The sequence below is a fragment of the Salminus brasiliensis genome, chromosome 1, assembly GCF_030463535.1.
Source record: "Salminus brasiliensis chromosome 1, fSalBra1.hap2, whole genome shotgun sequence".
Taxonomy (NCBI): domain Eukaryota; kingdom Metazoa; phylum Chordata; class Actinopteri; order Characiformes; family Bryconidae; genus Salminus; species Salminus brasiliensis.
Window position 1 is genome coordinate 87425825 of NC_132878.1, and position 27787 is coordinate 87453611.

Here is a 27787-nt window from a genome sequence, read left to right on the forward strand (position 1 = left end):
CCATAACATTAAAACCACCCTAATATGCCTAATGTTGCCTATATTAATCTTTATAGTATGTCTCAGGCAACTGGCAGAGTCTCCATTTACCACCAATTTCAGTGATAACTTTCTGTAATGTAGCTCTTAGAAACACTTTGGATGTCTGATTTCGTTCACCACTAGTGTTAATAAATCTGATTTGGAAGTTTCACATTATCCAATCTTAATGACTTTGCTCATGTAGTGATTTAATTATACAGAAAATGTGAAAACTCACTGCAAGTCCTCTTTAATAAAGCATTGACTAGATTAACCAGGTACTGGATGACAACTACAGTCATAATGAGCTTCCTTGAGGAACTTTAACTTTGGAACTTTAACAACTCATTGACATAAATACACTCATTACTTTTGGTATCAGTGAACTGTAGTTTACTTTGTTTATGTACATTTCATTCACAATGTAGAATTTTGAGGATAGGCTAAAAATACAGCATGATCATTTGCTATAGCAAAAAAGGGTGGGATGTGCCACCCTATGTCCCCATTAGAGCTGAGAGCAACTGTGTGTAGGCCTTTTATTCAATTTTATTTTATTATTTTATTTTCTTACAGTTTCATCTTGTGTGTAAAGCTGTAATGGCCGCCTTGGTCGGTGTTGTGTAATGTGTCTTAGATAGAAGCCGCATGGCTGACGCTACAAAGCAGCACATTTGCTTTGACTAAAGTGTGAAGAAATGTGGCTATACGCGCCAAATCCAGCATATTCATCAGATTGTGTGTGGGTGATCACAGATTTATTTGGTTTGCAGTTAGGGGTAACTGAAACAACAGCTAGCTCTGGTTGGAACAGAGTTTATTCAGCAGGTAAGGGGTATCGAAGGTACAGTGTAGCAGCATTACTGGAAAGGGTGATGGGTATGCCAGGGGGAGAAGCAGGGGGCAGGCAAGACCTCTTCTCTCACATGGTCAGCTCCTGTAGATAGAAATGAGAAAGATATTAGTTTATACATTACATTATTTAATAATTCATGCATTTCATGCTATGGGTAGTGCTATAGAGTCAGGTCACAGAACCTCCAATTTGAGACTGAAATGACTGCATGTGTCCGTAGGGAGTGTTGTCTCACCATAATAGCATTGACAATATCGTTCTTGTTATGGCGTAGTGCACGGACAGCTTTAGCGCGAGCCACGTTAGCCTGCGCCATCACCAGCTCTATATCCCTCTGTTCCAGCCCACTCTCGTCCACCTGATAGAGAGAATACAATGTATACTCCAATCTATAAAATACCCTGCTAAAAGGAATCCTGGCATTCACATTAACCTAAATGTCGTCAATATACTTCTTACAAGTCATTTAACACCGATCAGCCATAACATTAGTACCACTTACAGTTGAAAACACTGATTATTTTCATCTACAGTGGCATCTGTCAAGGGGTGGGTATATTAGGCAGCAAGTGAACAGTCAGTTCCTGAAGATGTTCAAATCTGAGCCACAGTGACAGGGGCCATACTGTCATGGCTAGATGACATCTGGGTCAGAGCATCTCCAAAAAATATCAGGCAGGTCTTGGTTATTTAATAATTATTTTTTGGTATGCAGTGGTCAGCACCTACCAAAAGTGCTTCAAAAAAGGACAACAAGTGACCCGGCCACAGAGTCACTGGCACATAAGACTCACTGAAGCGTTCCACATACTTAAAGGATCTGCTGCTAACGTCTTAGTGCCAGATACAACAGGATGCCTTTAGAATTCTTGTGAAGTTGAAATCTTGGGTCAAATTGACAACATAAATGTATTAATGTTGCTGTAATTTAATGGGGTGTCTAGATACTTTTGGACATACAGTGCATACAGGAGGTTTGTGGAAAGAGTACTCCCACAAGATGGCGCCCAAAACTTGTTTCCATGCCCTTCCCTGTCCTTCATCTCATTTCAGCAAACATGAAAAGCCTGAAACCTGAAAGTACTGTTTCTTAGCACAGAGATGATCATGAGATGGTCGAGTGAGCATCACACTGAACACTCTCTCTACCAGTGAACTTGATCTTAACGCAAAGATGCTTTTGGAAAACTAAGCCAAGAATGTTAAAGAAATAATAAGTAATATTGTTTTTACCTCCTCTTCTTCCTCACTTTCCTCTTTAATGGTGAGGCTGGGCATGATGTCAGGGGTCAAAGGCGAAGGGTCAAGGGGAACCTTAAATTTCTCTGCTGCAGCCTTGTGCACCTGCTGTGACAAGTCCTCAATCTGAAATAAAGACAAGGAGATCATGTGTTTAGGTTGTCTCTCAGCATTGAGCAACTTAAGAGCCAGGGTTAGGATGAGAATCTGGAAAATGGAGTGGATACAGGAATGACATGCTGAAAAGAAAGCTATTTAGAAGAGGCTGTATTTGGAATAGAGTTAATGCTTGCATTTTAGGAGAATGTGTTCAGAATATAATCCTAAAAAAATCAAATAAACATATAATAAATATATATTTACCGTTGCTGACATTTAAGTAAGGACACGTTTGACAAACATTGGGCAAATGTGAATTTTTGTGTGGACCACGCCTGCTTGGCTAAGGCAAGGAAGGAGAACTCCAGAAATTTTGGGATGGAGTTCTGGGGGGGCTTGATAAACTGATAAGCTGATAAGACCGAAGCCAGACCCACCCCCCTTTTGTCAGGCAGAGGTTGAGCATAATTGGACCATCAGGGGGAGCAAGGGTGGTGGTGAAGTGCGAATTTACGTCACGAGAAGGAGAGGGGATAGGAGCGGTTTAAAGTTTAAAGTGCGTAGTAATGGAGAGGAGGAGTTTGGACCTTGTACTTCTCCCAAACTTTTAGTTATTACATAACTCCAATGACTGAGCAAGTAAATTGACACAAAGCATGTTGTTTCCATGAACTGTGCCCACTTCTGACCCTACCATCGGTGTGCCTCAGCAGCATTCCAGTCTTTAACTGTCCAGTTTTGGTGAGCCTGTACCCACTGCAGCCTCAGCTTTCTGTTCCTCTGCTGTTGTAGCTCATCTAAGGTCATTCATTCTGAGATGCTTATCCGAGTTTCCTTAGTCTTTCTAGTCTTCCAGCTTGAACAAGTCTGCGTGTTGACCTCTCTCATCAACAAGGCGTATCAATTTTTTGACTTTATTGTACCATGCTGGGAGTGTCAGGAGTTCAGCATGTCAAGAAATACTGAAACCAGCCCCTCTGGCACTAACCATCATGCCACACTCAAAATCTAAGGTAAAATTTTCCTGCTTTTGTTGGAGTAACTGTCTCTACTGTCCAGGGAAGCCGTCTTCTACTAGCCTTTTTCTTTTCTGCTGTGAGAATTAGATTGCATTCAGCAACAAGAGCGTTAGGTCGTTGAGGTCAGGATGTTGGATGATCATCACCCAGCGCACCACCAACTCTCCAACTCATTCCAAAAGTACTGGAAGGAGCCCCGTCACATAGTCCCACTGCTTCACAGCTCAATGCTCAATGCCCCTCCTCCCCTCCATGGTGCGAATAGGTTCATGTTTATTTGCTCCAGAGTCTATTCTATTCTACTGCCAGCACTTACCTTCAGGGACTAGACAAGCTGTGTGTGTGTGCATTTGCACATCTGTGTCCTATGAAAACATCTGTGTACTATAAAAATACTAACCTTGGCTTCTCCAAAGACTATGTAGATATCTGATGCTGGGCTTTTGAAGACATCTGGACGAGTAATAACAAACAGGATATTCTTGGACTTCCGGATAGTAATGCGCGTAACTCCATGGATCTGTTTCAAACCAAGCTTCGACATAGCCTAGTGTTGATAAAACACACACACGCACACACACACACACACACACACACACACACACACACACACAAACACACACAAACAGCAATGCAGAAAATACATTAGTTAGGTGCTGAATGGCCAAGATGAGCATTCAGTGTGTCAGACATATCAGCAATATACTGACTGGGATCAATAAAGCCTCACCTTCCGTGCTTTCTTCTCACTTCGACTCTGCTTGGTTTTGCTCACTGACTCATCAGCTGCAGAATGTGATATCTGTAATGAGAGACATTATACAAAAAGAATGGATCAATACAAATGCTTTGTACTGAAGAGAATTTTGAGTAAAGTTTAAATGTGCAACATGCTGAAGCCCGGCACTGATCACATTTGTAGATGAAAAGAGCATAACCTGTACCGTATATTACACCTATACTTTTTCATTAAAGCAGCATTATGCGAGAATTGGTATTTCTTGCTCCTGGGCTCCTCCTACAGGCAGAAAGTGGGATTTGTGTTTTGAAACACCACTAAAGGACATGCTTTCCACTCTCATGAGTCATGAGTGTTGTCCTTCCTGATTCTCCAGAGTTACATAGTAGGGTTCGTAAAGTGAGGACCTGTCAGGCCTGCATTGTCTGGTTCTCCCCTGGGGCGATCCCTAGACCCCACCCTGATGCCCAAATAAGGAACCAGGGATTCCGGAGGTAGGCCACGCATGCGCTTGGCGGCTGGTTTCCCTCGTTAAGACGACAAGGAACACCTGGGACTGGGGCTTCATAAGTCAAGGTAATTCAGTCTCTCGTTGGCGTGAATTAGCTTTGTTGCATACCTCTCTACCACAGCGGTCTACAGTCTGCTCAAAGGGGAAGTACACTGATCTAGATATTTCATGTTTGGTCTGACTACTGTTGTTCATGTTTCCTTGTTTGCCCTGTGATTTAAGTCCTGTTTGTTTGCCACTAGTTCTGGCTGTCTTGTGTTGTTGTTTGATCCAAAGCTTTGCTTTGTAGTTCTTAGTTCATCGTTTGGTTTTGTTTAGGTCCGAAGCCCTGCTTTGCTGTTTAAGTTCATGTGTTTTGTCTTCTGCTGTGCCCCTGTCACTGCCCCTTAGTCGTGTCTGCTCAGTTAATGTATTCCCTGTTATACCGTTTAGAGTCCTCCCAGTCCCCAGTGTCTTATGTTGCCCAGTTGTCTAAGTTCTGTTTGTTGTTTTCATGTTATGACCCTTAGATTGCTGTATCACTGATAAGGCTTTTTCTTGTTACTTTGTCTTCATGTGTTCCATTGTTCCAGTGTCTCCATCGTATTGTGAGGACAGCTGAGAGGATCATCGGAGTCTCTCTCCCATCCGTCATGGACATTTACACTGCCTGCTGCATCCGCAAAGCAACCAGCATTGTGGATGACTCCACCCACCCTTCACACAGCCTGTTCTCCCTCCTGCCATCAGGAAGAAGGTACCGCAGCATCCGGTCCAGCACGACCAGACTATGCAATAGCTTCTTCCCACAAGCCATCAGACTCCTCAACTCCAGAGACTGAACTGATGTCTTTTTTCTGTTCCATGCACACACACTCCCCAAAGCCAGGGTTGTAATAAGGTGTGAATTTTCATTACAAGAAGGAGAGGAGAGAGAAGTGTTTTAATGTGTGCATAGTAATGGAGAGGAGGGGCTTGGGTGTGGTCCTTCTCCTAAACGTAGCAACGATAAAGATGCTATTCTCCCTACTACAGGTCAGTGAAGCATCACAATGATTTTGAAGCTGCACTGTTAAGGTAAAATGCTCCATAGTGTTGCTTTAAATTCTTACTGTGGCCCATTTAGAAGCTAACTTGGGCTGGATCTTCCTTTATTCCCTAGCTTACCTGTGGATTGGAGGGTCTCACAAGACTCCCATCTGGCTCCTCTAGCTCAGGAATTGAGCCATCACTGTCGGTGTCATTACAGGAAATCACTGCATATTTGAGAGAAAGAGACAGAGAAGGAATGAACGTCTTCATTCCCTTTTAGCTGGACATACATGTTGAAATGGGGTCAGCAGGCAAGCAAGCACAGACTTCATGCTGCAGACTGGCAGTGACATACTGTTGTTTTTTAGGGAGAGATCCATTTCATCTGGATCTTTCGATCTGCAGATGATTGAGCATCCATCCTGGTGATCAGTGAGCATTCCAGCTGCCTTTTGCCTTGTTTCAACAGGGGAGGTTAATGTGGGACTGATGCAAGGTAAGACCTCTTTTTCGTTGATCAGGTTTGATGTTCTGTGAGCAGGGCTAGCATCTCTGTGTCCCATGCATCCTGTGGGAAGGGCTTTGGGGCTTGTAGGAGAATCTGTCCGGTGTCTCCTGCATATTACTGAAACACAATACCAGATAGTCAAGGATTTCAGCAACGACCACACATTTGGTGAGCATATATACTATGTCAAAATGTTTGTGGACACCCCTTCTAATGAATGCATTTAGCTACTTTAAGTGGCATTCTTTGCTGACACAGATGTGCAAATACACACACAGCTTGAGTAGACCATGTAACGAAGCACTGACAATAGAATAGGACACTCTGGAGCAGATTAACATTAACCTATCGGCACTACACCTGATGCCAGGCATGGGCTAGAGGAGTATATAGCCTCCTATCATTGAGCTGGGTTCTCTGGAATGATGGTGCTCTATCTAATACTTAATGGGATGAGTTGGGGATTAGGTGGGGTGATGATCACATCCTGATGTCACTAACACTTTCGTTGATTGTTCGTTGATGAAATCAAATCCTCACAGCAATGATCCAAAATCTGGTAGAAAGCCTTCCCTGGACAGTAGAGACAGGTACTCCAACAGAAGCAGGATAAGCTCTTATTTAATATCAGAGGCATTTCTAGACTACTTGTTGTCTAGTGGCTCAGTGGTTAGCGCTCTGGGCTATTGATGACAAGGTTGTGGGTTCAATACCCAGACTTGGCAAGCCGCCACTGTTGGGCCCTTGAGCAAGGCCCTTTACCCTCACTGCTCCCTAGGTGGACAGGACAGGCTCACTGTCCACTGTGTGTGTTCACTGCACTGCATACAAGTGTCACAAATGGTGTATATGGTTATCTTGTCTCGTACTCAGACACACACAGAATTGCCATATAATATTACTAGTAAATAAAACTTAATTATTAAATAGTTCAGAATTTTACTTGTTTTTTTTCTTCTTCTTATATTAGTAATATAACTGTCACATACATGCATTAAATATTTCTTATAAGGCATAATACTACAGGTGAAACCGATTATGTCTTTGTATCATGTTAGCTATACAACACATGCATTTAAAATGAGAAGCTTACTGATGGCTATATTACAATGCTTATTTTGCAAGCTTGTCAATGCCTTTTTTTTTACCAGCTAGCATAAAGAAAGCCTATTCTAATGTAATGGGTGCCTTTGCTGATATAATGAATGCTTTAATGTATTTTTGGTAGGTTAAAATATTATAAGAGGCTATAACCAAAACATGTGACCATTAGCTACCACTGCGTTGTCTGTTGCTTGTCTGATTTTCTAGACGGTTGTTTGTTATCCCGTAAAATAAATAAATAAATAAATCAAGCTTTTTGTAAGACGTGGGGCATTATGGGAAATGTTGAGCCTGTAGTAAATCTTTGTGGCGTGTCTTGTAGTTCTGCTCAGCAATCCCGGATAAAATTGACTTTTTTACTGCTGTGATTTTTTTGTAAATTGGGTCTAATGAAGCCCCTGTTTAAAACCCATGGAACAATGAATGAGCAGGTGTCCCAATACTTTGTCCATACAGTGAAGCAGTCAACTGTTTTTTATCGTAGTTGTGTAGTTAGAGTTATATACTTTCTGTAACTGATGGTCAACAGCACAGAAACAGTACTTTCAGGTATATCTCGCAACTCACCTTCTGGGTTCCCTTGTTTGCATGCCTTTGATTGTAAGGTTAACCGCTCGTTCCCCTTTTGGTGTGTGTCCTGTATGGGGAATGAGGCAGGCAATTCTTCCTCCGACTTCATCACTGACAGTTCCATGCTGGTAACATGAGGGGGACTCTGTGACTTGTACTGACATGGCCCGTCATTTGTGGCTGATCCAGTAAAAGTAAGCAGACTGCGTAAGTGGGAACTGTCAAGTGAAGGCTGTGACTCCTGTATGGGGGTAGGAAGGTCCTCTTCCAGCGCACCTGTGGATGAGGCAGGAGGGGAATGCCTGCTCAGTTCTGAGTCCTCTGCTTCAAGTAATGCAGTGCTCCCTACATGATTATCATTAATGTCTCGTGTGCTTTCTCGAAGATCCGGCTCTTCTAAGGTGCTATGCTCAAGTGCTTTTTGTTGATCTGTACTGGCTGAACCCTCTGACTCCGTCAAGTTGTCTTGTCTCTCAAGGGAACTGGAGATGTGACTTGCAGGTGTTTGGGCATGTTCATTTTTCTCAGCTATAGCAGAGTTTGTGTCGGGTTGATGCTGAGCCTCTCCAGATGTTTCAATCTGAGAGACAGTATCAGTTTCTACAGTTTGACTCATCTGAGTCTCAGATGTACTTTGGATTTCTTCCTTTACTTCTTCCAGGGCAGGAGATGCTCTGGTGTCAAAGAGGACAGGTAGCTTTGGTTTCATGTCAAAATCTGTATCAACATCCCCTGTTTCTGTATCCTTCCATTCTGTTTTTTCTGTTTCAGAGATATTTGAGGGCTGCGCGACAACACCATCATTCTGGTTGGCCTCTAGAAGAGGTATAGCCTCTTTAGGATCTTCCTTTAATTCTTCTTGTGGAGGTTCTCTTTCTTCTGTCTCAGGGACACCTGACTTCAGTGACACAACTTCTTCTGTGTCCTGTTGGTTCTCTTCTAAAGGATAACTGTTTTCTCTATCAGCATCATTTGCCTCCTTCTTCAGACATGCTTTCGCAGCTTCCTCATCACCCTTTTCCTCCAGCGATACGCACACATCTCTTTCCTTGTCCTGATTCTCAAAGGCAGTTTCAGTCTTTGGTTCATTGGAATCACTGTCAGTAACTTGACTACAGCAGTTCTGCTGATTTTCCTCGTTTGTGATGCTGGACTGTAAATGTCTGCTCTCTAGTTTTGTTTCCTCTCTTGGGCCTTCAATATCAGAGCAAGTCTCCTTGTGGATCAGGGTGTTTTCAGACGATGTACCAAGCTTTGAATCTCTTGATTTCTTTCTGGGAGTGAAGGTGCCAAATGAGCCCCCTGCTAGTTTAAAAACAGACTTATTTTCAGAGACGATGGATTCAGTTTTTCCCAGGCAGATTTGTTTAGGGATTTCAGGGGTTTGAGATAGGAAAGGATCTGACACAGAAACAGAGTTGTCTGATTTGTCTGTTGTATCAGCTGCTGTAGCAGGCCTCCAGAGATCATTCCGTTCATAAGAACTGGTTGAAGATGAAGTCTGTGCTTCGTCCTGTTCTTCAGCTGATAGCAGGACTTGCAATGCCTGTTTAGGAGAAACATCAGGACTTTCATCTTTGCATATGTTTGATATGGTTTCTCCTGGAATATTAAACTCTGTGTTTGAGGTCTGATCCCTGTCATCGCTCCCATCATGTGAAAGGATATTTAGTGAAAGGCATGTTGATTGCTCAACTGAGGGACAGCTCTTTTCTGGGTCATTCCAGGTGGTCACCAGGATTTTTTCAGAATGGCATTGTATGAGTGGATTGCTGTCTGGATTTTGAAGGATGTTTGCATCGTCCTCGCCTCCTCCTGCCTCTGACAAATCTTCAATGGATCGCCAAGTGGACAGATTTGACTCCAACATACCAGCCTCAATGTCGGCCATCTTTTCTGGCATGTCACAGTAGCTGTTGTTGTCCTCAAGGTCACCCATGATGTCATCCCCGGCAGCAATGTTGGGAGTTACAGATAGCCCCTTGTTGTGCAGTGATCCAGCTATCTCACACATAAGCAAATTCTCTGCCTCAAAGTCACAGCATTCCCCTACTGACAAGGGCTCAGTCGGAGCCCAACCCTCTGATGAAGCACTCTTTTCTGCCACGCTGTTCTCAAAGTTTTCTTTCTTTGGTGAGATGGCGAGCATGCTGTAGGTAGTAGAGGACATATTTAGAGAGCCAAGACTTACATCTTCAGTGCCAGGTTGATTTTCAGTCAGGTTGTCCTGGTCGAGGGAGTGTTCGAATGGGGAGACATCAGAAGGAGTTAAGTTATCCGGGATTTCAGACAGCTCAGGGTAGGCACAAATGGGTATGTTTGTGGGGCTACAGTCATCTTTAGGGTAAGACAACAAAGGGACTCCTTTGTTAAGATCGTTGGTTGCTGTCGCATCAAGCCGCAGCGAAGTATCCAAGAACTCAGAGTTGTTCCCATTTTTCTGATCCAGTTCCTGGTCATCCTGAATGTTTAATTCATGGTTCATGCCTGCTGCCGTGGCCCCCAGCACACAAAGGGCTGGTTTACTACATGTTTCGGTTATTTGATCAAGTTCTACTGATCTAGTTTGATCTCTTGTGAGACCTGTTTGCTGAGACTCCACACAACATGCATTGTCTATTCCTTCAGTGTCTTTGAAATCTGGGCTCTGCCTATCATCTTCAGTTTGATCTGTAATCTCTGCTGTTGCAATTACTGCCTCTGCAAAGTCCCCTTCCACATGTTTTGGCATCATCACACTTTCGGCACTTGTAGTGAAGACTGGAATATGCTTCTGAGCTACTACATTTGGAAGCTCGGAGGATTCAGAGGAGATCTCCATTTCACTCTCACTTCCAGAAGACTCTGGTTGTGCAGGGGGCATGGACTGCACTTGGTCATCTTGGCCAGGAAATTGCTGAGCAAGTTCAGCATGTCTCTCTGTGCCGTAGAGATGGTCGTCTTCATCCCCATTACAAGAGGTGGAGTCAATGGACTCCTCTGTGTCATCCTGATAAGCAAAAGACTCATCTACCCCTTCGTTGATTGAGTTCTCTGAAAGCGAATTTAGGAACGAGGCAGAGGTGTCCTCCTCGTTTGGGTCTTCCACATCCCTTGCGGCAGACTTTATGGCTTCAGCTTGCTCTTCCAAATAATTATCATCATTTACGTCATTGTCCTCATCCTCATCTTCATCGTCATACTCATCTACATCACCTTCCTCCTCTCCCGCAGCATATGCATCCACATCATTTTCAGGTTCCTCATCTGTAGGAAATAAAGTTATTTCCATGGAATCTGCCTGGAATATCAAGCTGGCATGGATAGGCAGCATGGAGGCAGGAATCATGCCATCCTCCGAAGGTCCATCATCCCTAGAGCAGCCATGGAAGAAGACTGCAGAAGATCCCATCTCACTGTACAAGCTGTTATTGTCAGTGTCCGAAATCTCTGAGGAGCAAGTTGCAGGGGTCAGGCTGCCTGTCTCCAGGGTAGTGGCAGCTGTCGCCAGTCGGTGAGTGAAGGAAAAAGAGGATGCCAAATCTGGGGGGAAATCCTCTTCTGGGCTTAGAGGGGCACTGAGTCTGGCAAACTGGTCTGAGATGCATGCATCAAGGTCCAGTTCTAGATCCTGATCTGGGTCATCAAAAGGTTGGGTTATGTCAGTGGCTCGCTGAATTTCTGCCTGCACCAAAGAGGCCTCAGACCCCCCTAAGCCATCTTGAGAGTCTGTGCTTCTGCCACTGCTGCTCCTGTGAGGAGAAACATTCTCTGTCACCCAGTCAGGCCTGCAGGTCTCTCGCTTTACCCTCTCCTCCTCATATTCCACATCCTCGACCAGCCCTGGCATGACAGGCTTACACAAGCAATGCTCCCTTTCAGTACCAAGTCCATCCCCCAGCTCATCCCCAATCTCAGACAGAGATCCCACATAGCAAGCAGGGGCCTCTTGTAATTCAGCTTCTGCGATGAGATTTGGGGAACAGGAATGAGAGGTGCTGGAGGTGTAGGACGAGGTCCAACTGCCGCCCTCTGCAGTAATGTAAGATCCTGATGGAGAAGTGGGAGGGGAGCACAGGTCAGACTCATCAGTTGGGGAACCAGGTCCTGTGCTTGGGCTGCTTGGGTGCCACGGTTGCTTGAGATGTGAGCAATAGGCCATCTTAATGGGGGTGGAGGGAGCTGTATAATAACGATCTGGGTCCAGTCCAGGAAGGACACCGATTCGCTGGGGGTCAACTGGGAATGTGGGCTCGGAAAAAGACAAGGAAGGCACTTCACCCTGAGATAGAGACGGTGGGTCTCCCTCATCATCAGGAAAAAAGGTGCTGCTCTCGGTTAGTCCAGTGTCTGCAGCTTCAGGCTCTGGAACTGGGCATTCAAGTATCTGATTTAAGCTTTTCTCCTCAGGGGTTGGGGTCAAAGACATATCCTGGTCAGGTTTGGGGCTCTCCTGCCCAGTATCGAGTTTGAGTTTTCCCTCTACCCAAGTTTGTTCCTCCACAGAGGGTGAAGAAGGTTGGGAGGCATGGGACTCTGAACTTGAAATCTCCTCACCGGTCTTTTTGCCTAGAAGCACACCAATCTGCGTCTCCATGTTCTTCAGCAGAGCTTCTTGGCCCATAACTACCCTTGCATCCATGGACTCTGGTTCTTGGTAGTCACTCTCCACCTCAGCCCCAGTTAAGACTTTGATCCTCTCCATTTTCACCGGTCCCCTTCTGCATGATGCTTTGCCGAACCGCCCTGTTAGCCGGCCTACTGACCGTCCTTCGGATTCGAAGCTTGCACCCTCTGGTTGAGGTCGCGTGGAAGTGTTAGGCTTGGCCATAACCAAGCGAGGGCCAAATGGGGATGTGCACTGTGGGGAGAGTTTGGGTGGGCTGCTAGGAGAAGGACTGGAAGCACTGTCACTTGGTGTAGAGGCTGTAGAGCTGGAGGTCTGTCTGGACAAATCTGAAAAAGAGGGCAATAAAAATATTTTTAGACATTATGTATCAGTTTGGCTTTTGGTATTTTTAAGTTAGGATGAATGGAAAAAATGTAAAATATAAAATTTGAATACACCTTTATTTGCAAATAATATCCAACAACTAAACTAAAATATCTACAAGTCGTTAACAGCCTTTTACTACTTTTGCTGTCTACATTGCTGTATTACACTTATTATTACACTTATTTATACTCCCTTTAGGTATGAAAATGAATACGTCTGTTTCAGATGCTTAAAGCATCACTGCCCACATACTACTATGCGTCCTTTACACTGGCATGGATGTTAAGCAATGCATCCCTAAAGGGCAGATCAGAGGGAAGTGATGTAAACGTCCGTAAAAAAGGGGTGATAAAGTTCTGCGGTATGTTTCCTTTTTGCCAGAGAGTCCATATGGCAGTGGCCGTGATTCGCTTAAACTGTTGGACACAATGGAATTTGGCTTTCACCTTTAACCCATACATACACACCAGTGAAACACACACAGTGACAGTGAGCACACATGCGGTGGTGAAGGGTGTTCCTCAGGGGCCCAACAGTAGCAGCTTGCCGATCCTGGGTATCAAACCCACAACTGTGTCATGATGATGAAGGTACTGCTGTATTCCGTCTATATCCATAAGCTTTCAGAGAATGTGCAACAATACGTGCAAAATGAACGCAGAGTACAGGCTCTGTCCATATCCATGTCTGTATTGTGCACCGTATTGAACACTTGAGTATAAATGAGCCCTGAAGCGAGCAACTTTAAACCGAACATGTCTTGTCGAACGTTTCTGACCACTACATGTAGCTGGTGGATGTGAATGCTCGGTGTATAGTGCCAGTAAAAATGTCACATGAAATATTCAGTACAATCCTTGAAAAGGTCAGCTAAATGGAAGTGGTTTGGCTAGAGAGGTTTACGTGTGGATTTCATACACTGAAAAATCAATGGCAATTCAGTGGAAGTTTCCAGATCAGTATTAATGTAGAATTCCCAGAGGCAGTTGATGGGTAGTAAAATTACGAAAACTTCAGTTAGAGATACTTCAGGTGGTAATTATCCAAGGCTGAACTACCAACATTGACGAAATTGCTTTAGCCTTCTTATTTATGGAAGAATCAAAGCATTTTGAGAATCACTGTGTCCAAATGTTTGTGGACACCCCTTCTAACTAATGCATTCAGCTACTTTAAGGTGCACCCACTGCTGACACAGATTTCCAAATGCACACACAAACAGCTTATCGCCTATGAAATATGACTCTCCGGAGCAGATAAACATGAACACCACTATTTGCACCATGCCTAATGCCAGGTATGGGCTAGAGGGGTATGAAGCTCCCAGTATTGATCTGTGGAGCAGTGCAACTATGTACTCTAGAATAATAGTGCTTTATTATTAGTGCTGAATGCAACCAAATCCTCACTGCAGTGCTCCAAAACGTAGTAGAAAGCCTTTCCTGGACAGCTGCTCCAACAAAAGCAGCAGAACCTCTTTTTTTTAATACCCTTGCTTTCGGAGGAAACCCTGACTGTCCCAATACTTTTGTCCAAATAGTGTTGAATAAAATGGAAAGAATTAGTTATTCATCCCAACCAAACAGAGAAGGCTTTTTCTAAAGCATGGCTATAGAAAGCAAGGCAGTAAAGTGAACATCATGTACAACATTAAACAATACTTGATCTTAACCTTAATTAGCTTTTCAGAGAAGCTAATTAAGATTAGCCTAGAAAGTAAAGACCACAGGCAGATAAATAGTGGAGTATCCCTTTAAGTGCTATACGCTGCGGTCAAGCAGCTTTAGACAGTAATTTCCCAGGAAGGTTATTTCACCTCTCACATCTCTCCAGAGAGCATGAGAGGTGATGGTGAGGGGGTTTGGTAGGTCAGCTAAGCTGGCTAGCGGGAAGCAATCTGAGCAATCTGAATGTGTTGAGTAATTGTATCAGGGAAGCAAGGCCCGTTTCTGCCTGCATGGCATCTCCGACTGACAGTAATGACTTGACATGGAAGGAAGCACGCAACCCTGTCAGCAGAAAAGTCACTAACACACACACATACACACACATCTGTACCCCTATCTTTGTAGGCTATTTTCACAGTTTTAAATAATACTGAATCAATCTAATTGTAACCAAAAGGGAACCTCTGGGCTCTTTTCTTTTCCTGGAAATAAAATAATCTGAAATGAGTGTATTAGTGTAGTAAGGACCGAAGAAATGTCCCCATGATGTCCAAATGTTCACATTTTCATCTTTCAGGGGACATTTGGTACATTTGCATGGGTGTTGTATGAACTGTTGACATGATTAGAGCAGTGGAGCGCCCGTCAGCTCCTCTCTTACTGTACACCATATAATCAGACAGACAGGTAAGCCCAAGGCCAAACAGAGCTGTTATGGGATTAGCTCTGGCTCTGTCTCTCTCTCTCTCCTTCTCCCTCTCCTCCATCTCCTCCAAGCAGCTCTTTCTCCATCCTTCATCTCAATAACCTTCACTGTGAGTGTGCAGCAAGGACAATGAACTTATTATGAAGTAACCAGATATAATATAAGATATCAGATGGCCCATATTTATTTTATGGCTTTTTAGGCCTTATCTTGTATTGCTTATATTATTTTTTAATCAAATGTGTCTTATGTTATGATGCAGCTATAAAGAAACCGAAAGAACATTTCCAGAAATGGACATTAATTATTTATCTGTACTCTGTCCTTTCAGTCAATAGCCACACCCATGCATCTGCGAGCAAACTGTAAAATAACACTTTTTCGGTGCCTCATAAATACATAACAGTTCATGATCATATCACATAATCCATTAAAATTGACATGCTTTAGATTTTCCACAGCTGATAAAACTGTAAGTGCTCTGTTAGGATGTAATGGTAGGCCACGCCAGACAGACAGACGTCCTTCCGGGAAGAATGAAACATGATCCTAATGAGAGAGCTTTAGAGGCTAGCAAAGGCTCTTTGGTCTTGCTTGCATACAAACCACTGAGCCTTGGTGTCCTAGATCAACAAGCTCCAAGTCACATCCATTGGCTCATTTATTCAAATCCAGTATCCAAAGGTGATGGTCACATAGCTCATTGGAAAGGCTAAATCCTAGTAGCAAGGCCGTATTAAAGAATTCAGAGGCGCTCCACACCCCTATCAAGTTACCAACACATTCATCACGAAAGAGAAACTACAGGACATACTCCAATAGCCCCTATCATGGAAGAGTGAACTTTCCTTGCTTTTCTTGATATAAAAGACTCTTTCATAGTATAGACACATCGCAAAGGTCTATTATATCACTCTCCAGTTCATATTTGGAAATTGTGCAGCAAAAACATCCTGTTTTCAGTTCATTGTTTTATTTACTGATGTTATAAAAACCAATGAATTAACCATTGATTTTACAGTTTAGCCAACAGCAGTTTAGCCCCACTCAATTATGCTACAGTTATAATTATAAAAAAAAACAGTTATAATATAAAATAAAATAATAATATAATATAAAAGCTTTTCAGGCCAGACTGCTTTTAAATGAGGTACAATACAATAATGCAGGGCAGCCAATCAGAACAGAGTTTATTAACATAAAGCTTAAGGTCTAACAAAAACAGACTGTTTTGTTGTAAGGCATAAAAAATAGGTTAGAAAATGGTGTCATAAAAATCAATTGCACCTTTACTGATACTTAAATCCACACAAATAACATAAGCAAAAAAAGAGACGGTTTTCAATTCTTTCATTTTGTGATGTCACTAAAACCGGCGCATATATATATCCTATATCCCATTTACGTTCATGTTAATAAAGAGCGTTTCAGCACAATCTTAAAGGCACAGTACTAAAAACTGTCTGTTACATTCTAAAGGATAGAAATGTGTGAGGAGAGTTAAAGAAGGAAAGTGTGAAAAGAGAGAGAGAAAAAAAAGAGATAATAAAAAAGGTAGCGAGAAGGAAAGACAGACAGAAAGAGATAATGAGACAGGAAAGAGAAACAAAAAGAAAGAAAAGGAAAGAAGAGAGAACAGAGAAGGAGAAAAGGTCTGCCCTGCTAGAGCTGCCCTAGTCAGCTGTAAGTGCTGTTGCAATGTAAGGCACATAAACTCACAAAGCAAGACTGACAAAAACGAAAGTGTATAGCACATAAAAAACATGAGAGAGGGAAAGAGACAAAAGTAGAGAAAAAGAAAAGAGAGAAGACAGATGAAGAGAGGGGAAGTGAAAGAGGACAGAATAGAGAAGCAGCAAATTTCTGCCCTGCTAGAGCTGCCCTATTCAGCTGTATGTGCGATCTAGGGTACATGTGCTCAAAAAACAAGATTGCCAATAACTGTGTATAGCACATGAAACTTAAGAAAGGTAGAGATACAAAAGGAAAGACAAGGAAAGAGAGAGGATAGAAACAGATGATTTTTTTTATCTTTATGTGCTATGCAGTTTTTGGCAATCTTGTTTTGTGAGCTTATGCGCCCTACATCGCTACAGCACTTACAGCTAACTTACAGCTAGGGCAGCTCTAGCAGGGCCAAAATGTCTCCTTCTCTTTGAGCTCTCTGTCTCGTTCCTTTTCTTTCTTTTCCTCTCTCTTTCCTCTCATTATCTCTTTATCTCTTATTTCTCTTTATTTTTATCAGGCTGTTTTTGCATAATGAGAATGAAATGTGACAGGGAGAGAGAGAAGAAAAGGGCAGTAGAAAGAACAAAGAAGGAACAAATTCTGCCCTGCTAAAGCTGCCCCAGACAATCGTAAGTGCTATTGTGTGGTAGGCCACACAAGCTCACAAAATGCTGAGCTGCATGCTGAGCATCGGCTGGAGCGTTGTGAAGCATGGCACCTCTGGACTCTAAAGCAGTGGACACATGTTCTCTGGAGTGATGAATTACGCATGACTATCTGGCAGTCAGTGGACGAATCTGGTTTTGGCAGATGCCAAATGATTCATACTTTTAATGTTATGATCTTTTGTGCATTACTGAATATTGTTATGTTCATTTTAATAGAGTCTAATGTAAACAGATGCACACACACCTATTCACATTATCAGCATCCTGCACTCTCTTTCTGCTCTCTTTCTAATTGTTCTTCAAATGTCCTTCCTCTCTCTCTCTAATACTGTTTGCCTCTCTCTCTCCCACACAAACACTCCACGGGTCTCTCACCCTGAGTATCTCTGTGCGTAAGTTTGCATGCATGTTATTTCTTAGGCTATGTTGTATGTATATGTGAGTGTGTGTGTGTGTGTGTGTGTGTGTGTGTGTGTGTGTGCATTCTGCTGTGGGTGGGTTGTTGTGCTTAGTCATGTTTCAAAATGATGATCTCACCCTGTCACACCCTGCACAGGGAACAACTGTTATGGAGCCAAATGTGAAACACAATGGCAGTGTTTTTTGCCCAATTGTGTGTGTGTGTGTGTGAGTGTGTGTGTGTGTGTGCTGGGCAGAGAGAGATGGAGAAAGAAAGGGCCTTGTTTGTTTGCTACTGCAGTCAGTGCTTCTACAAAACCATAGAACTGTCTCTGAAGTTAATGCAGAAAAGAGAGAGAAAGAGAGAGAGAGAGAAAGAGAGAGAGAGAGAGAGAGAGAGAGAGAAAGAGAGAGAGAGAGAGAGAGAGAGAGAGAGAGAGAGAGAGAGAGAGAGACAGAGAGAGAGAGAGAGAGAGAGAGAGAGACAGAGAGAGGTGGGAAAGGGTTAGAGATGGAGAGAGGCAGACAAGGAGCATGAACAGAGAGAGAGAGAGAGAGAGAGAGAGAGAGCTAGTGAAAGTAAGAGAAAAAGAAGAAGAGAGAGAAATAGCTGAAGAGAAGGGGCATGCGAAAGAGAGAGAGGGGTGGGAAAGGGTTAGAGATGGAGAGAGGCAGACAAGGAGCATGAACAGAGAGAGAGAGAGAGAGAGAGAGAGAGAGAGAGAGAGAGAGCTAGTGAAAGTAATGCGAAAGAGAGTGAGGGAGAATAGTGAGAGAGAGAGAGAGAGAAAGAGTGAGAGAGAGACATCTGTCCCTGGGCAGTTTGTGTAAAGTTTGACTCACTCTAGGTTATACCTGCTCAAGGCATGCACTTAAATAAACCAACAGATGAAGCAGTGTTTGTGCGTGTGACCTCTTTCTTCAATGTCCTTCCCTACTGAACCCCTGCAGTTCGCTGAACAGAACGAGCAGATGGTGCTAAGTCCTAAATAAAATACTGTTCCTGTCTCTGACCACAGGCATAAACATAAATATCAGAACCAGAGTCAGCGTATGAGGACAGTCGTCTTCAGCTCTTTCTCCAGAACCCAGCTTCACTGTAGGCCTTACCCCAGCAGATCTGAGTGCTGCAGTGGGCCACCTGAGGAATTTGTGTTTTTCCAGGTTCAGTCAAATTTCTTCTGTCAATATTGAAACTGTGCTGGCGGGGCGATAAGGAGGGCTAATCCATTTATGGTTGCACTAATGTGTGAGTTTCATGAACAATAAATCAAACGTACATATATTTCCCATCATAAATGTTGTCAAACAGCCAGAATGTGTTTGCTGTGCAAAGTTAGCTTCTTTGATTTGGCACTTGTGGTACAAGGCTAATGTAGCCAACGAGCAACTTATGCTAATAATAAGCTAATAATAAGCTAATAATAAGCTGCAGGCTTAAAGACAAGTTTTTACTCAATGATAGTGGGCAGTGGTGGCTCAGCGGTTAGAGCTCCGGGATATCGATAACAGGGTTGTGGGTTTGATTCCCGGGCTCGGCAAGCTGCCACTGTTGGGCCCTTGAGCAAGGCCCTTTACCCTCTCTGCTCCCCGGGCGCTGGAGTTGGCTGCCCACCGCTCTGGGTGTGTGTGTGTACTCACTGCCCCTAACACATGTGTGTGTGTGAGTGTGTGTTCACTACCAGATGGGTTAAATGCGGAGGACACATTTCGCTGTACAGTCCACACTGTACAGTGACAAATACGTGCACCTTTACCCTTTACCTTTCAGCAAAATAACATTTCCACGTCTGATAATTGCTAATGCAAACACATTTATTGGTTTGCCAGTGAAAATTAGAGTTATTTAAAGTCAAAGAGCCTACATTAGCTTACGTTTGTACGTTTGTTAGCCTGGCTTAGCTTCAGTTCATTTATAGAGTCCTATAGAGGAAATATTAGCTGACTGACCTCAAACTCAATTTGAATAATGTCAGACAGACCTAATGATTTCTAATAACTAAAAAAGTACAGTGTCTTTATTTAATACTATATACAACTGCTTGTTGTATTTGAACTCTATTTGCACTATGGAAAACTGTCCAATCAAGGTTTTATTTCTAGGTCGATACAGTCAAAGCAGATTTCCCATGGGCTAGGCCTTCAGAAGCTAAAGTGAGGCATAATCGGTCAGAGTCACCGCCTGCCAATATTTGGAAGAGGCAGTTGATTTTAACCAATTACGGCTTGATTTACAGTGAGTAGGACTGAATTGGTAAGAAACAAGATCACTCTAGGTCTTCTGGAAGTCTTAGGTACTTCACTGACTATGACTAGAGGTGGTAGCCTACCCGGGTTTCAGACAGCTGTAAGAAATAGAAAACAGTGGTGGCAAACATTGTAAAAGTGGTTCATACAAGGTAAATATTGATTGTAGAGATTTTTAAGTTTTATTCAAGTGCACTTGTGTTACCTTACTAAAATCACACAGGGAAGATGTGTCTTTTCCTTGAGTTTTGACATTCATGGCCTGAACTGAAGGCCCATTTTTAATAGTCACTGTGCAACACTGGAGCAATGAATATTCTTATAATCTGAAATTACATATCATTATTTTATAAGTTGCAGTATATGGTGCACATAAGCAAGTCTCTTTGACACCTCAACATATGTGTGATAAGCTTGTGTAGCGCATGGCAGACTAGGGTACGATTCCCAGGCAAACACACCATGCTTTACCAATATGTGCTTGGTCAGGAATAGGTCAGGATTGTACAAGTCTTCTAAATTGCTCAAGCCATGGCCTCTTAACTTCCTGTCAGTGATCATGATTGACTACAGCTGGTAAAACGTCACTCATTGCCTTGACTAACACACTGTACAATGGGAAAGTCCAAGAAGCTCAGTGTAGATCCTAAAAAGGATGGCTGTAGATTTACATGAGTCAGGAAGGTCCATTGGAGTCATTTCTAACCAACTGCAGATTCCAAGATCATCAGGTTAAACATAAGCGGTTTAACAGTGAGGTTTAACGGTTTAAGCGGTAAGTACAAGTTATTGGGAGGTCTTGTCACTTTGCCAAGGTCTGGCTGAAGAACCAAACGGTCACCTTCAGCTGAAAGGAAATTGGTTTGGATGGAACAACCATAGAATGAACACTGGATCACCAATGTCCATGTCTGCTGGGACATCACCATGGACTGAGAGGCTGCTATCCAAGAAAGAAGCTCCTGCTCAAAAGCAACACCACCAAGCTCAAATAAACTATGCATTGGACATGGACAAAGAAAAAGCCTTCGGGGGAAAAGTTCTATGTTCAGATGAGACAAAGATGGAGGTGTTTGGCCACAATGATCAGAGGTATGTTTGGAGGAGTAAAGTTGACACATTCAATCCCAAGATCATCTGTCAAGCATGGTGTTGGTGGCATCATCTGTGGCTCTGGGGCTGTTTTTCTGCCCACCTTCATGTGAATCTGACAGTATATTGTTTCAGTTGTTGTGCTTTGTTTCTATCAGCCATAACATTAAAACCACCTGCCTAATATTAAGGTGCTCCGCCTTTTGCCACAACAACAGATCTGACCATTTATGGCATGGACTACAGAAGACCTCGGAAGGCATCCAATGGTATCTGGCACCAAGACATTAAGAGCAGATTTTTAGAGAGCAGATTTTAATCCTATAAGTTGTGAAGTGGGGCCTCCATAGATCGTCCACCAATGAGCCTTCCCATGACCCGGTTGCTGGTTCATTCAAATTCACGCATACTCTCACACACAATCAATGCCACCGGCACTTTTACCAGACAAATTAACCCCTGGTCGTCTGCCTGTCAAATGCTTCTCCCTCAGTTGCTAAACTCCATGTCAGTGATGTAATGGGACTGGACAGAATAGGAGTAGGCCAAACAAAGCCGGTCAAGACCCCTTCAAATTGGTGGCTGTTCATTTAAACTCAGTCAAGATGAATGTTAACGAGTTAGGGGTCCTTCAGAAGACCCGTCTTTACCCCAAATGCTTCGATCAGCCATGTCATGTTTGGTGGCTGAATACTCTGTCCTTTTTATTCTGGGTCTACAAGCTAATGTAGCTAACAATTATTAAAAGATACACTATATGTCCAAATGTTTGTGGACACCTCTTCCAATGAATCTCTGGAGCATATAAACATGAACCTGTTGGCACCATGCCTAATGCCATGCATGGCATGGTATAAAGCCCCCCAGTATTGAGCTGTGGAGCAGTGGAACTGTGGAATGATGGATGGCGCTCCAGCCAATATTTTTGGATTGAGTTGGGAAGTTGGGGATGAGGTGGGGTGGTGACTATCCAACATCCTGACCTCCTAAGTTGATTTAGGAGTTTAGGAAGGCCTTCACCTATGTCATAGAAAGAGTCTTAACCTGCAGATGGCAATACAAAAACTGGAAAGAGGGCACACAGAAAAAAGCTTAGTTAACTCAAAAACATTCTGGTTTGAGCTACTTCATCAATTTACATCAACCTGCCTTCGTTAAATAGTTAAAGTACACTTTAAAGATGAACATCTGACACTGAACTCATCTAGCCTTATTAATTACATTTAGGGTATGGAGACAAGTTATTTTTCCATTAATTAGACAGATACCACCAAATTAGGACTGTTCATTTGACTCTTTACTGACCTTGATGCATATCATCTTCCACAGCCAAACAAACAAACATTTTTCACACTTGAGTATTAATATGCATTAACAGGCTATGCATAATGCATACTTCCCATATTAGTAATACCCATTGCTCTCTAGCTGGCCTGTGTGATCCCACTGAGGCCTAGCTGCTCTCATCTGATTAGTTCAGTAAGCTAAAGATAGTGCCGACACACTGGCACACTTGAGAGGTCTTATTTTTTTAGGCCAATCTTTCCACCTCTCTCTCTCTCTCTCTCTCTCACGTTCTTCTCTCTTACGCACGCACAGCTTGAGTCTTGCCTATGGATAACACATTTTGTACAGAACATTGTTGCAGCACTGTACAAAAGCAGTGTAATATCTGTGTAAAAAGGCTCGAACTGACATGGTGTTCGAGGTTATTTTGTGCAGGAAGTGTTATCAACTTCAAAAAAGATTCTTCATACAGCAACCCTCTCCTTTCAAACGCCACAGCCCTTTTGATCATGTTTAAAGTACAGAAACATCAAATACTGTTTGATCTTCAGGCTATAGGCCTATAGGCCTACTCTAACATCTATCTCACTTTTTTTTTTTTATTATTTATATAATGGCAGGGTAAAGGTAATTATATCAATGGCCTATTTTTTTTATGAAATATGTCCATTAAAACAAAGACATTATTTTCTTATAGGTTACTCACAACGAAAGGAGGAGGCCATACGTCCGTCTGTCATTTCACACTTAAGGATTGGATCTAACAGTGAATTCATACATTGTATCTCCAACATGAAACCTTAACTGCAGAAGGAAAAAAAAACGTAACTTTCAATGGAAGTCAATGTAAAAAGACATTATTCCAAATTATTCATTTGAAGCATTTCCATTGGTCCATTCAAAATGTAAAGAAAATCTGATTCACATTATTACACAAAAGTGAAAGGCTCCTGAGTGGCGCCGTCTAAGTGTTACCCCAATCATTGGCAGGTTGCTGGTTTGATACCTGATGATGCCACTGCTATCAGTTGCTAAGAGTTCCAGAAGGTGGGAAGGGTGCTGGGGTACTGGGGTGGCCCTCCCCACCTCCTTCCCCATCACCCATCACATGATACAAGTTTCTCTTAGCTGACATAACAGTACTGGTAGTTGGGGCTCAGTTCCCAGTGTGTTACGCTATCCAATGGTGTTGCATAAGCGGTGGTCTGAAAAAAAAGCGGTTGGCTTCTACCAACTTTATGTGATTGGTTGAACTACATGCTAGCCAATTCCCGTCCAACTCAGGTGGCATAGTGAAGTGAAAAACGAATAAATATTTGTTTAATGTTAAGGGTAAAATGAATGTTTTATTTCTGATTTTCTCAGAACATTGTTCATTGTTCTGAACATCACATATTACCCAACTCATACATATTCTCCCATTACATGCGAGGCTCCTGACACTGGGAGGGTGAAGACCTCCCATGCACGTACACCACACGCCACCACCTCTTTTTCTGAAATGCTATTGATGCAACATTATTGGTCAAGCAATGCACCTGGATGCGCCATCTACCCACCTAGGAGAGGGCAAGGCCAATTGTGCTCTGTGCTCTGTCAAGCAGCATGACCAGGATTCGAACTAGTGATACTTTGGTCATACTGTCAGCGTCTTATTCCGCGGGACCACTCACAGCCCCTGTGTATTCACATAAGTACACAGGTAAAGATTAAGGTAACATGCACCGTAAACACAGGTAATACACTGTTTCACCTGTTCTGTTTCAGATACAAAACTCCAGACATTAATCAAGGAGATCTACAGCACTTAAAAACAGCATGTTCCTGCTCCAGCCCTTTAGAACTACACTTTACATATAATGATTAATTTTAAAATCTTTTGTTTTTCCCTAATATATGAATCCATGCAACATCCTGTGCTTGAAATATGCTTTTCATGAGTCCCTCTTTATAGATTGCGGTCAATTATGCAACCTTATCTGACCTTACATTTAATGCAAGACTATCCACATCCCTGAGCTGGACTTATTCCAGATCATAACTCAGCATAATTTCTTAGTACTGTGGCCAAATATGAGGAGATCATTTCTAGTCAAGTCTACCTGGCCTTAAACTATCTATAACAAACTGGTCTGGTCTGGTTTTCTAATAACAACAGCTGTTTCCACCCACACACTAAAGCCTGAAGCAAATAAATAATAAATAAAGACTATGTGTGTGTATTTACAGAGAGAGGATTGGTGACAGTCCAAGTCCAGTGTTTGTTAGCAACATTAGCCTAGCATCTCCTGTTGTAAAAAAAAAAAAGGAACACATCAGAAACCACACGTGTTTTTGCTGCATCTGCCTCTGGGGTCAGTGATCAATCAAGTTGATTAGGGTTTTTGCAGAACTACTCCTTTAAACCTTATTGCTCTATTCTCCATTCTATCAGGAGGCCATTTCCTCAGGATTTGGCCATAAATCTATAAACTACTGTCTGCTTTTCTAATCACATATCAGCTGTTTACACCCATATACTTATACTAAATCCTGAAGCTAATTAATGAAGACTTTGGGTACGTATTTACAGAGAGAAGATTGGTGACAGTCCAAGTGCAGTGTTTGTTAGCAACATTAGCCTAGCATCTCCTGTTGTAAACTAAAGAAGCACATTTTAGATATCAAACATGTTTTGGCTGTGGACTACATCTGAGGTCAGTGGTCATTTATGTAGATTAGATTTGTTTGCAGTAGTACTCCTTTAAACCTTTACTGCTCATTCAGAATGGGTTGGTTCGAAAAGCCCCATTGCCTGTTCTATCAGGAGATCGTTTCTACTGTACCTGGTCATAAAACTATCTACAAAATACTGCCTGGTTCTCTAATTTTAACACCTATACACTCATACTAAAGCTGGAAGCTAATGAATTAATGCTGAATGAATTGACTTTAAGCGTGCATTTACTCAGATGAAATTGGTGACAGTCCAAGTCCAGTGTTTGTTAGCAACAGTAGCCTAGCATCTCCCACTGTTAACTAAAGAAACACACATCAGATACCAGACAAGTTTTGGCTGTTGACCACATCTGGGGTCAGTGATCAATCATGTTGGTTAGAGTGTTTTGCAGAACCACTCCTTTAAACCTCACTGATCTTTCACTGCTCAACCCTGATGAAGGATTTCACTGATCTTTCATAACTGCTGCATGTCTAAATGGGTAAGATGTGAACAAAGTCATTCAGATTCCGCTCCCTGTTCTATCAGGAAATCATTTCCACCATACCTGTCCATAAAACCATCTAAAAAACAGTGTCTGGCCTATTATTACATAACAGCTGTTTACCCATATGCCCATATACCCAGGCTAATGCTGCCTCTATCCACAACACAGAGCACTCCGCATGCCAAGCTGTATACCAGGCCATTACTTATAATGCTTCTTCCAGCTTATCTGAATATTATAGTCACCCTACCCTAAACATGAAGATGCTAATTCCCGGCCTAATTCTGAATCTCCATTATCTCTGTACGCCCCAAACCCCTCTGATCTGAAGGCAGAGCTCGAATCTTTTTCCATCAGATCAGTGTTATTTTTTTGAGCAGGCACTGGAGTGGGTAAGCTGATGGGGAAGAACAGTGGTGGTGGGGGAAGGGGGTGATGCTGGGTCCTGCCACGGATGCTGTGTCATGCTCCTGCGCTTGTGGAGAGGAGGAGAGGAGGGTGTGGGTGTGCTACCGCTGCTGTTTTGGGACGCTGCTGATGCTGGTGATGTTGCAGGGTGCGGCCAAACCTCTCTCTCTCTCTCTCTCTCTCTCTTTCTGTTTCTCGCTCACTATGCTGTGGTAGCCTGTATCATCCACCACATGCTTACAGCTGCACCATCCTTCATGCAGAAATGATGAAACACCTCTCATACTTTTCTGATCTCTCTCTCTCTCTCTCTCTCTCTCACACACACACACACACACACACACTCTTTATATAAGGCAACAGTTGCAGCACAACATTCTGTATAGTGGTGCTTACATCAGTGTTAGCTGACAGTACACACACACACACACACACACACACACACACATTTCTGACACTTATCACACCATGCCTCCACATCCCCCCATAATCCATCCACACATCCTTCATTCAAATGCTCTCTCTCTCTCTCTCTCTCTCTCTCTCTCCCCGCATCATCTCTCGCCTCTCACCTGGTCCAGGCAGCTGTGCCTCCGTCTCTCTGTCCAGCAGACTGTCCGTCGTTTCCCCTGGCATGGTTCTGCCTCAGCCTCTGACGCACTTGCTAAAACAGGGGCCTGCCGAAGGAGGGGAGCCAGGAAAGAGAGCAGAGGATGAGTGTGGTCTGTTCTCCTACTGAGCGTGAGCAAGAGTGTGTGTGTGTGTGTGAGAGAGAGAGACAGAGAGAGAGAGAGGGAGCTGCAGAGGCTGTGTGGAATCTGAGAGAGAGAGAGCTGCAGTATTCTCTCTCTGATTGCAGGAGCTCTCTCTCGCTCTCTTCCCTCCTGCGGTCTCATAAGCTCTCCCTCCCTCCCTCCCTCACTCTCTTTTCTCTTGCTCTCTCTCTCGCCCTCCCTCCATCTCTCTAACTCTCTCTCTCTCTCTCTTTGTACCTCCCTCGCTCTTCCATTCCACCCCCACCACCTCCTCCTCCTCCTTCTTTTCTCTCCATCTCTCCATACCCCCCCCCCTTTCCTTTCACCCTTAGGCAAGTGGATCTTGGACAATGATGTCAGCAGATTTCAGCTTTTGTTACTGCACTGAGAGAAGAAGGAGGGGGGGGGTGTAGAGAGAGAGAGAGAGAGAGAGAGAGAGAGAGAGAGGGAGAGAGAGAGAGGGAGAGAGAGAGAGCAGTACTCAACATATCTAAGCTACTAACTTTTTCTTAACCTAAACCTACCCCCACCTCTCTCTCTCTCTGCCTCTCTCTCTCTCCCTCTCTCTCTCTCTCTCTCTCTCCCTCCCCTCCCTCCCTGGGGAGTACATGTAGGTTGTTCCCTGGCTTCCCTGGAGGCATGGCATCTGCTGCAGCCGTCTGTCTACTGTCAACAAACTGAACCTCTAAAATTCGCACAACAACCAGCACAAGTTAAGAGTTAAAGGAATAGTTTAGTGAAAAGTCTGATGAACATCACTGATCCCTGACCCCAGAGGCAGTCGATCACGCAAGACATGTTCGGTGTCCGACATGTGATTCTTTAGTTCAGAGCAGAAGATGCTAGGCTAATGTTGCTAACAAACACTGGGCTTAGACTGTCACCAATTTCATATATATATGAAAACATCTCTCAACCTGCTCAAAACATGAACAGATCTGTATGATTAGATCAGTGTGGTTTAGAACATGG

General features: G+C 43.2%; 1 protein-coding gene across 1 annotated transcript; it reads right to left on the minus strand.

The window, feature by feature from the left end:
- Window positions 1–821: 821 nt before the first annotated feature.
- On the minus strand, window positions 822–26973 carry nacad (NAC alpha domain containing). Its single transcript, XM_072692259.1, has 9 exons — window positions 26633–26973; window positions 7675–12612; window positions 5851–6120; window positions 5631–5719; window positions 3965–4036; window positions 3635–3781; window positions 2111–2242; window positions 1113–1235; window positions 822–958 (listed from the first exon to the last, which is right to left on the minus strand). The coding sequence occupies exons 1-9, from the start codon at window positions 26694–26696 to the stop codon at window positions 944–946; spliced, it is 5850 nt and encodes a 1949-aa protein (XP_072548360.1). The 5' UTR covers window positions 26697–26973; the 3' UTR covers window positions 822–943.
- Between the last annotated feature and the right edge of the window lie 814 nt (window positions 26974–27787).